Source organism: Talpa occidentalis, unplaced genomic scaffold (assembly GCF_014898055.3).
Source record: "Talpa occidentalis isolate TD23 unplaced genomic scaffold, MPIMG_talOcc4v2.1 talOcc4.14, whole genome shotgun sequence".
Lineage (NCBI taxonomy): Eukaryota > Metazoa > Chordata > Mammalia > Eulipotyphla > Talpidae > Talpa > Talpa occidentalis.
In genome coordinates this window covers 64364195-64381013 of record NW_023601433.1, presented here as the reverse complement: position 1 = coordinate 64381013, position 16819 = coordinate 64364195, and the positions used below count along the sequence as shown (strand labels likewise).

The window sequence follows — 16819 nt, the reverse complement described above, 5'->3', positions numbered from 1 at the left end:
TTGCTCCTAACTTTATAAGAGTTTTGTTATAAATAGGAATGCTAACAAACTTTTTGACACATGCGGAAATATATAGATTTTCTTATTGGCTCTATTGAGGAACTTAATTTATAATACTTGTTTTTTAAAGATTTATTTTTATTTATTCATGCATACAAGAACTGGGTGGAGGGCAGAGGTACAGGGGGGTGAGAAGATTCACCAGCAACAGAGTGGGAAGCAGAATAGGCAGATTCACTGAAATAAACTGCTGAGGAGAGCAGTGGGCAAGACTGGAGAGTTCTGCTGTGCCATGTGGGTCAGCTCCCTGGCGGAGGATCAAACTCATGCTGCTGTGGCTGTTGATAGTTTGGTAGTGCTGACACTTAACCCCTTGCACCACCAGGGAGGCTCTCCTTGCCTTACTCTTACTCTCATATATGATTGGTATGTTAGCATAACAGTGGGTGAATTCATTTTTCTAGAGTAGTGTTTCACATATTTATATATGAATATAAATACGTGAAATATATAATATTTCACGTATTTATATAATAATAGGTGAGATCTAGCCATAGTTTATATTTGTATTCTCAATGTTAGGATTTGGTAAGCTAGTTCTGAGAAAAATTAGTAAGAAATTGTTCCCTGTTTAAGAGTGCATTAGCCCAAGTTATATGTGGGAATTGACTGTTCTTTACAAGTTTAAAATAACTTGCCAGATGGGACATCTTCTGGAAGATTTTTTGGGGAAAATAATTATTTGATAATGTTTTCAATTTTATCCATGGCTTATTGTCCATTATGATTTTATTTTACTCCTCAAGATAATTTTAGTAATTTGTATTTTTTCTACTAATAATCATTTCTTTTTAAAAAAGATTTATTTATTTATGCATATAAGAACTAGGGTACAGGCCAGAGGTACAGGGGATGAGAGGATTCACCAGAGACAGAGTGAGGAACAGAACAGGCAGACTGACTGAAACACACTGCTGAGGGGAGCAGTGGGCAAGACAGGAGAGGTCTGCTGCACCTTAATAATCATTTCACATATTCAGATATACTCGCATAGAGTTGTATGTAAAAGTTATATTGAATAAATTTCTTAGTATCTATATATTTGTATCACCTGTCATTTTAAATTATGAATATTTGTGCTTACTATTTTTTCCTTATTCAGCTGCCAGAGATTTGTCTTTTATATCTCCATTCCCCAACCTTCCTCAGAAAACAGTTCTTTATATATTCGTGAATTTCTTTTTAGTATTTTATTTGTTATGATTTTGCTTTTATTTTTAGATTATCCACAATTTTAATGCTTTCCTGTAATTTTTAAGTTGACTTCTTAGAGCTCTCTCTTTCATCTACTTATCTGTCTTTCAGTATGAAAGTAGTTTAGTCTATGATTTACTCCGATGAAGATTTGGCTAAAAGTTGTATATTTTGAAATGTACTATTTTCAAATTTTTGTTTTATAAATAGACCAAAATTGTACATTTATTTCCTCTTTGACATTATTGAGATAACATTTAAAGTAGTCTCATGATTTTGGAGTTCTTTTGGCCTAAGATTTTATAAATATTTACTGTTGTTGCATTGGGTAAAAAAAGAAAAATGACCAATTTCAAATGTAATATAAATATGTAACCCCGATTAAGTTGTGACTCATTTTGTAGCTGCCATTTTCTCATCTCCAAATAATGCTGCCAAGGTAATTCTGTTTATTAGAATTACAAATCTATTTTATTTTTCTGTTCAGGTTCGAGATGACCAAACCTTACTTGGAAAAATCTGTGGCAATGAAACATTCTCTCATATTAAATCCATTACTAATAATATCTGGATCCGACTTAAAATAGACGCTTCTGTTATAAAAGCTAGTTTCAGAGCCATTTATCAAGTTGGTAAGAAAATTTGGCTTAATTTTTCAATGTCTAATTTGCTTGTTGTAACATTTTAATTTCTTAAAATAATTTAGTTATTGTATGTCTTCCAGGGCCAAGGAAAACTTTCAAATGCCACATTTTATTATACTTTTACTCAGAATTAGACTTTGCAATGAAATTGAAAGCTAGAACCATTAATCTCTGAATAAACACTGTTATAATTTTCATATTTACAGCTTGTGGGGGTGAATTAACTGGAGAAGGGGTCATTCGCTCGCCCTTTTATCCTAATGTGTATCCAGGAGAAAAGATCTGTAGGTGGATAATTTATCAACCCCAAAGTCAAGTCGTTCTTCTTAACTTTACTGGCTTTGAAATTGGAAGTTCTACCCACTGTGATACCGATTATATTGAGGTAAGAATTAAACATCTTTGCACGTTTGTATTTGGTTGTTTATTGTTAAAATACAATGTCATGTTATTCTCAAACATGACACAAAACTAATTTGTACAGATCAATATCACTTATGGATATAGATGTGGAAATCCTCAATGTAATACTATCTAAGTGAATTTAGCAGCATATCAAGAAGACAGTTGATTTTTGAAAATACTGCCAGTACATTTCAATGGGAAAAATAGTTTTTTGACAAATGTTGCTGAAATCCGCACACAAATCAGACCACTTCCTTACACCATACACAGAAATTAACTCAAAAGGGGGTAGATAATAGACCCAAACATGGAGGTTACAATAATGAAATTCTTAGAAGAAAATAATGTCCTTGTATTATATTAGGTAAAGACTTCCTAGATCTAACTGAAAATGTATAAACAACAAAAGGAAAGAATTTGATTTCATCAAAATTAAAACCAAATAACCTGATTTTTAAAATGGTCAAAGTGTATGAATATATATTTCTTGAAAGTGATAAACATATGGCCATTAATTACATGAAATATGTTCAATATCACCGTCATCAGGGAAATACAAACTGATGTCTCAATGAGATACTGCTTCCATTCACTAGGATGGCTATGATCAAGAAGTCAGGTAACAGTTGATGGCATGGCATCATCAGTGCTGGGGAAATTGAAATCCTTAGACCTACTGGTGAGCATGAGAAATGATGCAGCCATGTTGGCCATCAGTTGGCAGTTTCTCACAGAGTTAAACATGGAGCTATCATTTTTGCAGCCATTCCATTTCTAAGTGTGTACCCATTGGAAATTAAAATATATTTCTACACAAAAATTTATAGATGAATATGACTACAATAATTATCATAACAGTCAAAAAATAGAAAGAACCTAAATGTCCATTAACTGATAAATGTATTAATAAAATGTGGCACATGATCCATGTAATGAAATGTTATATTGCATTATAAAGAAATGAGGTAATGACACTTTCTACAAAGTTATTGGACAAACTTTGAAAACAATGCTAAATGAAAAAGATTGTCACAGGACCACATATTGCATGATTCCATTTATTTGAAATGTCAAATAGGCAATCTATAGTGACACAGCAGATTGATTAGTGACTTCCTAGGCCAAAGGCTTGAGGAAAGTGAATAGTGTCTGCTAATAGGCTTGAGATTTCTTTTGGTATAACTGATAATGTTCTATAACTGTGTTCTAAAATTGTTTTTACAATATTAATAATAAGATTTCAGAAATAATGACTTACAGCAAATTTACAAAATAAATATCTAAAGAATAAATCTTGAATGTCTTTTTCACTTAGATTGGTAGCAGTACCATTTTGGGCTCTCCTGAAAATAGAAAGTATTGTGGCACAGACATACCTTCATTTATAACATCTGTTTACAATTTTCTTTATGTCATGTTTGTGAAAAGTTCTTCTACTGAAAATCATGGTTTCATGGCTAAGTTCAGTACTACCAATTTGGGTAAGAAATTAACTCTACTCCTTTGCCTTTTGTTTTTGTTTTAGAATAAGTATACAATAAAATAAATTACTGTAGAAAATTCATCAGCAGTATGAAAGTTTTAAAGCACACTTAAAGACAAACAATGTATTTCCTATTCAGTACATTCCAATAGTTGGTGTCTATTATTAAGAGGAAAAACTAGGTTAGCTTAAGTGACATTTAAGAAATATTTCTTTTTTTTTTTTATAGTTTTTTTTTTTTTTTTATAGAGGCATGTTTTTATTTATTTATTTATTATATTTGTTTGTTTTGTTTATACATGCACTGGGTACAGTCAGAAGCGCGGGAGGGTGAGAGAATTCACCAGAGCCAGAGCGGGGAGCAGAGCAGGCAGAAGGGCTGAAGTACACTGCTGAGGGGAGCAGCGGGTGGCAGGAGAGGTCTGCGCACCATGTGGGATCCTCCTCCAGTGGCCGGGGAGCAGCCGGGGATCGAACCGGCGCCGCAGAGGCCGCGGGCAGCTTCGCAATCCAGCGCTCAACCGCTGCGCCACCGGGGAGGCCCAGAAATATTTCTTTTTTGGACTTTTAATAGGTTATGATCAAGTTATTTCAGTTTGATATCTGGATAGCTTGTTGATTTGTACTGATCATTATTATTTTTTTCAACAGCATGTGGAAAAGTTCTTACAGAGTCAACAGGAATCATTCAAAGTCCTGGCCATCCAAATATTTACCCCCATGGTGTCAACTGTACCTGGCATGTATTAGTACAACCTGACTACCTGATTCATTTGATATTCACAAAATTTCATCTGGAGTTCCATTACAATTGCACAAATGACTACCTGGAAGTTTATGATACTAACTCTGGAACATCTCTTGGGAAGTAAGATCATTTTGTTTTCAAATAACAAAAATTTCCGTTTTGTTGCTTTCCTGATTCAGTGAAGAATGTTAAAAACCATCCATATTTCGTGTTATAAAAACCAGGTGACACAAACATCTTCTTAAATGATCATTTCTACATCACTCCTTCCTCCAGGTGTATTTCTAGATCAAAGTCCATGCCGTAATGTTTTTATTTAAATTCCAGTTTAGCATTACTAGAATAGTTTTTCAGAGCAAAGTTGCTTTTGTTCAGCAAAAACTTGACATATCTTAATAATCAAATTTCTGCATAAGCCAACTGTTTAAAGATAATACATTCTACCGATGTAGGGCTTACTGTTCCAGACATTATTCCAAGTCTTTTATATTGAGGATTTTTTTTTTTGGTTAAAGATTTATTTATTTATTCAGAGGACTCACCAGAGACAGAGCAGGGAACAGAACAGGCAGACTGATGAAATACACTGCTGAGGGAGCAGCTGGTGAGACAGGAGAGGTCTTCCACGCCATGTGGGACCCTCACCAGCTGGCCGGGCAAACCGGCACCGCAGAGGCTGCAGACAGCTTCGCAGCACCGCGCTTAGCTGCCTGTGCCACCAGGGGAGGACCCTATATTGAGGATCTTCACTCGTAAAATTCTCAAAACAATTCTTTGAGTAAGTACTCTTATTGTCTCCACTTTAGAGATAGGAAAGCTGAGGTATGGAAGTTGAGTGATCTGTCCAAAGTCATAATGCCTCTAAGTGAAAAGCAGATTCAAACTCAGTCTCTGCTCTGAATTTCTGATACATGTGCAAGTTTTTTACATTTCTATTAATAAGTTCATCTAATATTCTATATGGAGACCTAATGTAGTTTGTACTTTCTAATTTCATTAAACTTCATGTATAGGAGAAGCAGCAAAAAAACACACATATAAAACCATTTAGGGAAATGATCGCACATAGGATGATCTTCAACCTTGTAAACATTTTGTGTCTCAAATTTATTTTTCAAAGGTTAATAGGTGATATTATTACCGATATTAATTATTATCAGTTTTGCATGTCCTAAACTCTGGTATATCATTTTAAGTATATTAAAAGTATGTTTTTCTTGGCTTCAAATAGATATTGTGGAAAATCAGTCCCACCGTCTCTTACCAGCAGTGGCAACTCCTTAATACTTGTATTTGTGGCTGACTCTCACCTTGCTTATGAAGGATTTTTAATAAATTATGAAGCAATTCGTGAATCAACAGGTAACAAAACACTTCTGCATACTTCATTTAATTTACTGCATTACAAAATAATACTATGAGAATACTTCATCCCGAAACTTGTGGCACACAGGGAAAGCTGTATTTATAATAAAGTTTAATGATTTTAGTGCCATTCTTATTAAAAGGAGAGTTATGTTTTGACAAGAATATTGTCTCAGTGATAAAATTTCTAATTTTGATCATTGTGATGTAGTTCTGTAAGAGGAGAGAGAGAGAAGGGAGGAAGAGAGGAGAGAAAGGAGAGAGAGGGGAGAGAGAAGCGTGAAATTCAGGAGCTCATACTTAAAATTTTTATGTAAGTTTAAATTTTATTAAAATAGAAAATTACCAAATACTTACTTTAAGAAATTAGAAAATGGGCAAGAGATAAGACTATGACAGTACTACATGGGGTTCTATAGCAGGAAATGGAAGATTTCTTAGCAAAATATACATTTCTAAATGACTTCATGAAATTGAAACTTTTCAGCATCATTCCTTTTATTGTATTTTCATTACTTAATTCTCATTATTTGATTTTTGCAACTACAGCATAGAAAGCAAAAGCTCTTTGAAAGCAGTGTCTTTGAGATAGTATGTGAACCAGAGATACCCCTGGCCCCAAAGCCTCTGGGACTTATGAAGCTGTCAGGTTTCATTAGACTCTTGTTTACATCTGGGGTGGGTATCTTATCAGAGAGTTTGGGGTTTCATGTTTGGAAAGATATTTAATAAGTTAAAATACTATCCTGTGTAAAAATATGATGACTGCGCTTTCTGAACATTTCAGAGCCTCTGGATTGCCCCCAGTGGGTTGATATGGTTCATTGATGATTTCAGAGATAAATAGGAACTTTTCCTTTGCCAGGAGGTATTCCCTCTGGCATAGCCAATGATCTCTAAGTACACATCATTTAAAGTCTCCACTCCCTCAGATAAATAAAAGTTAACAGAATTCCCACTCAGAATTCCCACCAAATTATTTATTTCTCCTCAAAGCTGTTATTTGCTATGCTTTTTTTATTTAAATATTTTATTTTATATAATTCTTACATCTTTTTTCATCTTTGCACAATGTATGCATTTTCATTTTGGCTATATTTATTCCCCATACAATTGCACACCCCCCCTTATTTTGACTCTAGTCCTTCCTTTCCCTGCCCCGCCCCGTAGTGTGTCTCTGGTTTATAGTTGCTTGTTGATTTTGATTTTTACTTTGTATTGATTAGTCTTTTTGCTGGTCTCTTATTTAGGGTTTCTAAAGTCCTGCTATGAGTGAGACCACATGGTATTTTTCTTTTTCTTTCTGACTTATTTCCCTGAGCATGATCCCTTCTAGCTCCATCCATGTTGCTGCAAACTGCATGTGTTTATCTTTTTTTGATTGCTGAGTAATATTCCATTGTGTATTTGTACCACATCTTCTTGATACGGTCATCTATTTTTGGGCATTTGGGTTGTTTCCATAGCTTAGCTCTTGTAAATAGTGCTGCTATAAACATAGGGGTACAAGTGCCCTTTGGAATTAATGTTTCTGTTTCATGCTTTTTAAGGCAAAAGTGCTTTTCTCTGCAGTAGTTCAAGTCCTGTGTTTTGGACATGACTAGATTTTTCAAAATCCTGAGTATGTATGAATCATATTCCCTTTTCTCCTGTGGAACTCTCCTTAGGAGACAATTTGTTATCCAACTCTTGCATATGGGAAATTGAATCCCTAGTAATTACTATAGGGTATAACATGCAATTGACATATTCACTGGACTTAATTCAGATATTTAAGATCCAATGACCAAAACTGGCTTCTCAAGAAATTATCATAGGCACACAATTTTCCATTCTTCTGTAGTTTTATCTGCCTCATATATTTTGCCCAAACCACATTGAATATTAGAGTAGGATTTGGAACAAGTCACTTGAACTCTTTAGGCTATTGTTTTCTCATCTGTAAAATTAAGGAATTGCATTTGATGATCTTTGAGATGTCTTGTGGCTCTAATCAACTCTGAACACAAATTTAATTTGCTGCATGACTAAACTAGCTATGTCTTAGATAACATACCTTTCAGGCAGGGTTTCCTGAAAATATCATGGTAATCTTTGTAGCAGTATGCAACATAAGACATCTCTGTAATGACTAAAACAACTCTGCTAATATCACATTAACTTGTGAGGCAATATCTTGTGCTGAAACAATTAAGAGCAGTGGAAATAATCTGGCAGGGAGGATGTTGAATTTAAGTATTAATAAGAAAAAATTTTCAGTAAGAAGATACAGTTAAAATAGAGAAAAAGGAAAGAAGCAAGCTGTACAGACAAACAAAATAATAAAGAGAAAACAAAAAATAAGCAATAAAAGAGAAAGGCATGCAAGGTGGCAAACTCCAGAGACCTCCCAATCTCCCTACCTGTATAGTAAATTTTCCTTTGGTCCAGGGCCAAAATCGCAGATGATAGAATATTCACTTTCTATTCCTTGCTCTGGCAAAAATCATTTTAAAGAAAGATTATGAAAATGAGAGCAGAACTTAATTATTTCTAAGTCCCTTGAACCAATTGTTTTTGTTCTCATTACTCCCCATTGCTAATCTTGACCCAATTTTCAGTGTTTAAATGTTTATGGTTATTTGAATAGATCATACTTCCAAGAAATAAAATGTTGTGATAGATATATCAATTTGACTATGTAACTTAGATTTGCTGTTAGTAATTATTTTTTTTTTTAGATTTTAAAACTTTATTCTAAAATGAAATCATTCTTTGACTATTCCAAGATGGCCTGTTGAAACTCAAGCTCAAGCACACTGGTACAAGTTAATAAAGAATACATTGCTGAATGGCCTATAAATGTAGTGTCATATTTTTCATTTTCTCTCCTGTGGTCTATTTCTTTTCACAGTATGCTTGGAAAGCTATACAGATGACTCTGGGACATTTACTTCTCCACACTTCCCTAGTAATTACCCCAACAACTGGAAATGCATTTACAGGATCACAGTGGAAACCAGCCAACAGATTGCATTGCACTTCACAAACTTCTCCTTAGAGGATGCCCTTGGTGGAGAATGTGTAGCTGATTTTGTAGAAATCAGGTAAGCACCATTATTTCATCATAATTTTTTTCATTATGTATTTTCATTCATAATCTTTCCTGGCAAGGTTAATGAAAAAATATGGACTTCCTCTGTAATGCTCCCTGTTGCATGCTCTTTCTTGTTAAAAGATAAAGTTTATCATTAAGAGCCTGACAGCAGAAAAAAAGCACAAGTAGGTTTTTTGAAGTAATTTTTTATTGGGACTATTTGAAAATAAACTCTAGATTTTATTTGGGCAGATTTAGCATAAGGTACTACTATTCTAAAATTAGATATTTGCTATTGTTGAATATCTACTTTTTTCTTAATCCTTTCTTTTAAATAATTTTTAATTTATTGTTTTAATTGTGCTAATATTAGGATTCTCTCAATCATGTATCACCACTGCAGAGTACCAGCCACCTACTTTCTGTGCACAAACTCAGTTTGCTTTGCTGTCCATTTAATCTAAATATGTCACAAAAATAATGGCAAATGAGGTTTTTTTGTGTTCAAGTAATGAAAGTCTTGGCTTATGAATTCCAGTGCAACGCATGCTTTTCTGTAATTCTTTAGCACTTTGAAAGACCACGTTTAGAAGTGACAACTGCAGTAAAGATAAATCAACTTAGATGTTGATATCTCACCAGATCATTACAGTGAGTTTCATTAGGCTAATCAATTTGCTGTGTGTCTATGTGAAAAAAATTAACATTTCCATAACTTGGAATACTTTACTATTTTATAATGTCTTATTTTACTATGTAAATTCTAAAGTATTAAATCACTGTTGCACCAGATCATGCTTAAGTAATAATTTTGTTAAATTTTAGCAATTAATTATTGTACTTTGATATTGAGTAAAAAGCTACATATGATAAACTATATTTAACACTCCAAAAGTTATAGAAGAAAGGTAACTTTTTTTATTTATATATATTTTACATCATTGTTCATTTTTAAACAATGTCTGCTTCCCCCCCCATCAGGTGTAGTCCCCACAGAATTTCCTTCACCAATACACCTGTGCACCATCACCTCAGTCCCCTGTGCTCCTCCCTCCCTCCCTCTCTCTGCTCCCTCTCCCTCCTCCTCCCTGCAGGATGTCTCAGGTTTAGAATTGTCTGTTTGTTTTAGTTTTGTTTTGTTTTATATTGTTATTGTTTTTCCCCTTATGTCTTATTTGGTACCTCTTTATTCCCCCTGTAAGTGAAACCATCTGATATTTTTCTTTTTCCTAGAAGAAAGATATTTTTTAAAAATTTTGCTAACAGGTCAAATATGATGTATTAACTTTTGAAATTTTTCAAATTAGAAGGAAAATATTTAAGGTTTCTTTGTAAAATTAAACAAAATTTGCTTATACTGTTAATAATAATGGTTTCCTCTGTGTCCTTCACATTTGCCAGATACTTTGAAAGGGAAAAGATCAAATATTTTCTCTTAGTTTGCAACTGGCTATATAAAATATCATGCCAATTATAAAAGATGGCTATTCTTTAGTAAGTTGTTTAAATATTATTTAATAATGTGAAAAATTGAAAACTTGAATTTTTTATTTTTTTATTTTTTTTTTTAAATATTAATTTTTATTTTTTTATTCCCCATACAATTGCAAACGCCCATTCTGACCCCAATCCTTCCCCTCCCGCCCCCCACCCCCAAAAAGTGTCTCTGGTTCATAGTTTTTTGTTGATTTTGATTTTCACTTTCTTATATTCATTTTCCTGGTCCCTTATTTAAGTTTTCTAGATTCCTGCTATGAGTGAGACCATCGGTATTTTTCTTTTTCTTTTTGGCTTATTTCGCTGAGCATGATCTTCCAGTGCCATCCATGTTGCTGCAAATTGCATGTGTTTATCTTTTTTGAATGCTGAGTAATATTCCATGGTATATATGTACCACATCTTCTTGATCCAGTCATCTATTTTTGGGCATTTGGGCTGTTTCCAAAGCTTAGCTATTGTAAACAGTGCTGCTATAAACATAGGAGTGCAGGTGCTCTTTGGAATTGATGTTTCTGTGTCCTTTGGGTAAATACCAAGGAGTGGAATTGCTGGATCATATGGAAGCTCTATGTTTAGTAGGTCCAGAAATCTCCACACAGCTCTCCATAGTGGTTGGACCAGTTTGCACTCCCACCAACAGTGCACAAGAGTTCCTTTTTCTCCACATCCTCGCCAACATTTGTTGTTGCTAGTTTTTTTAATATGTGCCATTCTCACTGGTGTGAGATGGTATCTCATGGTAGTTTTGATTTGCATTTCCCTGATTACAAGTGATTTGAACATTTTTTCATATGTCTGTTGGCCATTTGCATTTCCTCTTCAGAGAAGTTCTTTTTTAGCTCTTCTGCCCATTTTTTGACTGGATTTTTTCTTTGTTGTTGCTGAGTCTCATCAGCTCTTTGCAGATTTTTGTGATCAGTCCTTTATCATTAGTGTTGGGTGCAAAATGTTCTCCCAGTTGGTGGGGTTTCTTTGTTTTTGTTATTGTCTCTTTTGCTGTGCAGAAGCTCTTTAATTTGATGTAGTCCCAGCTGTTTATCTTGAAAACTTGAATTTTTTAAAGAAACTTTTTTTCTATGTACTCAGGGAAAAGTATTTTATTTCTTACTCCTCAGAACCAAGGTTAAGACATGAAAGTATTTTTGCTATCCATTTCTGAGTATGCTTGTTTTTTGGGAGGAGTGGTGGCTTTTCCCCCAGTGTTTGGTCTGATTTCACAAAATCTTTTTCATCAAATCTCCCACACTGTTTCACCTTTTTCCCTCCCCCACTTCTTTATTTGAAAGAAGTTGACTAACATAAACTGATGTTTGTGATCTTAAAGTTCAAATAAAATTAAATGTTTGTATAATAGAGTTGTCAGTAACCTAAGCTATCACCTCTCTGTTTTGTCTCAGAGATGGAGGCTATGAAAATTCACCACTCCTGGGAAAATACTGTGGCTCAATACTACCTCCAAGAATCATCTCTCACAGTAACAAACTATGGTTAAAATTTCAGAGTGACTCATTTGACTCAAGGTCTGGGTTCTCAGCTTACTGGGATGGATCATTAACAGGTAAATAGGAGTGAGATGTCTCTTATTGGCTAGTCCAGTCTGATTGATGTCTTGATTCCATGCTCTTACCTATTTTTTTCCTAGCTGCGTTTTTGTCATTACTATTACCAACAAACTTATAAATATTTGTGTTCACAGCAGCCTTTTATAAATGACAAAGTAGGGGAATATGTTCTAGTTTCCTGATGTATTTCATCAAGTTGGTCATCTTGGTTTAGATAAAGGAAAGTTCATCAATGTAAATTAGGATTTATAGTCTAGCTAGTCTTTGGTGATGCAGTTTTGTTTTGCAACTTGGTTAAAGGAGAGATACCAGTGATGTAAGTCCTTCTATGCCTTTCTCCCGTAGGTTGTGGGGGCAATCTCACCACTCCCACTGGCACATTCACATCTCCCAACTACCCGATGCCCTATTACCACAACTCGGAATGCTACTGGTGGTTGAGATCCAGCCGTGGCAGCCCATTTGAGCTGGAATTTGAAGACTTTCACCTGGAACATCATCCAGACTGCACTTTAGATTATCTGGCTGTATGTATGAAGTTTCATTGCATCATACACTGATCTCATCTCACCCAACACACAATGCATTTATTTTTGTTTCTGAGATTTGGGAAAGGGAAACATTTAAAAAAAGCACTTACACAAAAATTAACAAAGTCAAAACTTAATCAAAAGAAAATTTGATGGCTATGACAACCTAAGTATAGCATATATTTCTAAAAAGCTTGATGCACTAAGTGTTTACAATATATTGACTATGGACTATTAAGATATGGTTAATATCTCTGGAAAGAGGTCATGAGATTTATTCTAATTATTATCTATATTATTTTATATATGCATTGAAAAATAGTAATTTAGTGGAAAATTTTGGTGAATTAAAAATGTAATTGAGTTATTCAACTATAACTTTTTGCATACCAACAATTCACCCTTGTCTGGTAAAAAACAATCTAAATTTTAAAATGTGTTAGGGCCTCCCTGGTGGCTCTGGGGGTTAAGTCTCAGCACTATCAAGCTATCACTGATCACTGCAACATGAGTTCAATCCCCAGCCAGGAAGCTAAACTACATGGTGAAGCAGACCTCTCCTGTCTTGCCTGCTGCTCCCCTCAACAGTGTATTTCAGTAGATCTGCCTGTTCTACTCCCCACTCTGTCTCTGGTGAATTCTCTTGCCCCACCCCACCTCTAGCCTGCAGCCTAGTTCTTGTATGTATTAAAAAAATAATAAATTTTAAAAAGTGTTAAAGTGTCATAAATTATAAACTATGAATCAAAAAGTAAGGAGAACTGATTATCAGCTATAGTCTCAAAAATATGCATGACTCTTTCATTTTCAATCTTCAGATTTCCACCTGGTTCATACCCTAGCCATAATACACATCCAGGGCTAAATAGCTCAGATTTATGCCCCAAGTTATAGGTATTCAATATAATATTAAAAGACATTTTAATCCAGAGGTCTTCTTTTATTATATCCTATATATCACACACACACACACACACACACACACACACACACACACACATATACCACCTCTTATTAAAGATTACGGGGATCTTTAGATAATGCTTACAACCACAATCATCTGACATTTAAAATATTTTATTTTATTAAAGGTATATGATGGCCCAGGTACCAGCTCTCATCTGCTAACTAAGCTGTGTGGGGATGAAAAGCCACTTCTCATCCGTTCTAGTGGAGATAGCATGTCTTTAAAACTGAGGACAGATGAAGGTCAACAAGGAAGTGGCTTCCTGGCCAAATACAGGCAAAGTAAGTATATACACTGGCTGTTTGGTGCCTAGAGCAGGCCTTCAAACTCTTGATGAATGAAACAAATCAAAATAAAAAATATAACCCATTGGTTTGAGCAATTGAATTAAGTCTTTGCTCCTTTTGAGAAAAATTTGGCTTCTTTTGAGGGAGAAAGACTTATGGATTAAATTTAATGTCGTTTAACTAAAGCATGTGATAAGCTATAGAAATTTAAGGGTATTTCATATGCTGACATAGTTGCGATTTTGCTAAAGATCAGTGTAGCAGGTTAACAACTAATGTTTTTCCATCTGTATACAACATTGTGATTTGCCTGCTAGTTTTGTCTTTTTTTTCTGACCCTTTGTTAGCTTTCCCTATATTTCTCCTATAAGTGAAGCCATTAATATTTTTCTTTTTTCCTTCTGACTTATTTCACTGAGCATAATCCCTTTTAACTCCATCCATGTTGCCACCAATGGCACGAGTTTATATTTTTTGATTGCTGTGTGATATTCCGTGTGTATATATACAATATATTCAATATGGACTATTAAGATATCTTCTTGATCTATTCATCTGTTTTGGGCATTTAGGTTGCTTTCATATCCTAGCTATTGTAAATAGTGCTGCAATAAACATAAACATAAATGTCTTTTGAATTTATGTTTTTGTGTCCTTTGGGTAGATTCCTAGGAGTGGAATTGCTAGGTCATATGGTAGCTCCATTTTTAGTAATTTGAGGGTCCTCCACACAGCTTTATATAGTGTTTGAACAAGTTTGCACTCCCACTGGCAGTGAAAGAGGGTTCCTTTTTCTACACACCCTTGCCAGCATTTATTGTTGCCAGTCTTTCTGGTATAGGCCATTCTCACCAGTGTGAGGTAGTATCTCATTGTGGTTTTGATTTGCATTTCCCTAATTATAAGTGATGTTAAGCACACAAATGCTCCCTTCTAACTCTAGAATTAATTGCTTCTTTAAAAAAATTTTTTAATGAAGTACCATTGTTTCACATCATCATTAATATTTTGACAGCATAGATTTTTCTCCCCTCAGTTGTGGTCACGTAGCTCTCACCACCAGACTTTCACAGTCCTCCACCATAGTCCATTGTGCTCTTAAAGTTAATTTTAAAATGGACATTCCAGAAAACAAATTCAGCAGACCTCTCCTGTCTCGCCTGCTGCTCCACACAAGAAATATTTTTCTTGTGTCTTGGAAAGCACAATTTCTTGCCACACTAAATCTAAATTTGTATATTTTGGCTTTCTGACAGTCAGACTGCTTATTCCTGCGATATTTACTTTTCTTTTATAATTTCAAAACAATGAAGGTGGAATTTAATATACTAGGGATATAGGTCCTTAGAGGTAATATCAGAGCTAACCAGTCATATTTTCTGAAAAATGTGCCAATTGAGTGTTTGCAGGAATATATACTCCTGATATAATTCAATGGAATATATTTTCCTCAGATCTCTTTTGTAGCCATTGAGGCACTTAGTACCTTTCTAATAGGTATAACTTCTCAGCGGCATCTAAACAACAAAATTATTCCTTATAAATCTGTTTTGTATAAAAGCATGTAGAGGTTTTCAAAGAGTAATAGTTTGAATATCTCCCTGAGTCAGCAAAAGTAGGTTTTGAGAGCCACAAATGTATACTTTTCCATATCAGAATTTATTTATTTAGTTTTTAAAGATTTATTTTATTTATACAAGAGCCGGGGTATAGACCAGATGCGCGGGAGGGTGAGAGGATTCACCAGAGACAGAGCGGGGAACAGAACAGGCAGACTGACGAAATACACTGCTGAGGGGAGCAGCGGGCAAGACAGGAGAGGTCTGCTCGCCATGTGTGTTGCTCCAAGGCCAGCAGGGATCGAACTGGCACTGCAGAGGCTGTGGACAGCTTCACAGTGCTGTGCTCAACCACCTGCACCACCAGGGAGGCATCATACCAGAATTTATTTTATTTATTTATTTTTATTTTTATATTCCCCATACAATTGTAATCCCCTGATTTTGACCCCAGGTTGAGAGTTCTCCACACAGCTTTACATAGTGTATGGACAAGTTTGCACTCCCACTGGCAGTGTAAGAGGGTTCCTTTTTCTCCACACGCTCGCCAGCATTTATTGTTGCCAGTCTTTCCCTGCCCCGCCCCGCCCCCATAGTGTGTCTCTGGTTCATAGTTCTTTGTTGATTTTGATTTTTTTTCTTTCTTATAGTTATTCTTTTTCCTGGTCCCTTATTTAGGTTTTCTAGATTCCTGTTATGAGAGAGACCATCCGGTATTTTTCTTTTTCTTTCTCATCCCAGAATTTATTAATGATGCTGCGGCCTCCTGCCAGGAAGCAGTGTTGTAGCAGAAATGTATCTAGCTCATTTTTCAGAGACACTTCTTTCAAAATAATACTTACTTTCCCATTCTCTTATTACACATCAAACAGTTTGAAATGACTTGGAAAAGGGCAGGCACGTGCATTGTTAAAATTCTTAGGTTTGGTTGAAACCCACCCTAGTTTGGCGCTGACTCCTAGAACTGGCCATACCTGAGGTACCTAGTGTAGTTATGTTGAAAACTCAACTCAAGAAAGCCACCATCAGGGCCTCCCTGGTAGCGCAGGGGTTAAGCACCGCACTATGAAGCAATCTGCAGCCTCTGTAGCACAAGTTCAATCCTCAGCCAGCCAGGGAGATACCCGCATGGCGCAGCAGACCCCTCCTGCCTTGCCCACTGTTCCCCTCAGCAGTTTTTTTTAGTCAGTCTGCTCGTTCTGCTCCCCACTCTGTCTCTGGTGGATCCCTACATCTCTGGCCTGTACCCCAGCTCATGTATGCATAAATAAAGAAATCTTTTTTTTTTTTTTTTTAAAAAAAAAGAAAGCCACCATCAGATTGAAGACTTTTTCATGATTTAAGATTTTCATTTCTTCTTTAAATCCTTTATGCTTCCTGTGTTCCCTTGGTACTTTCTGATGACTAACTAGAGGAATAATGGAGACTTTATTGTAAAT

General features: G+C 35.2%; 1 protein-coding gene across 2 annotated transcripts in view; it reads left to right on the top strand.

Moving 5' to 3' along the window:
• CUBN (cubilin) overlaps window positions 1-16819 on the top strand; it is a 225935-nt gene that overhangs the window by 38747 nt on the left and 170369 nt on the right. For both annotated transcript variants that reach the window (XM_037510673.1, XM_037510672.1), the window contains exons 18-26: window positions 1742-1886; window positions 2105-2283; window positions 3619-3784; window positions 4438-4654; window positions 5766-5896; window positions 8793-8985; window positions 11873-12033; window positions 12383-12564; window positions 13659-13815. In XM_037510673.1, coding sequence (XP_037366570.1) covers window positions 1742-1886; window positions 2105-2283; window positions 3619-3784; window positions 4438-4654; window positions 5766-5896; window positions 8793-8985; window positions 11873-12033; window positions 12383-12564; window positions 13659-13815 — 1531 coding nt within the window. The remainder of the gene's footprint in view (window positions 1-1741; window positions 1887-2104; window positions 2284-3618; window positions 3785-4437; window positions 4655-5765; window positions 5897-8792; window positions 8986-11872; window positions 12034-12382; window positions 12565-13658; window positions 13816-16819) is intronic.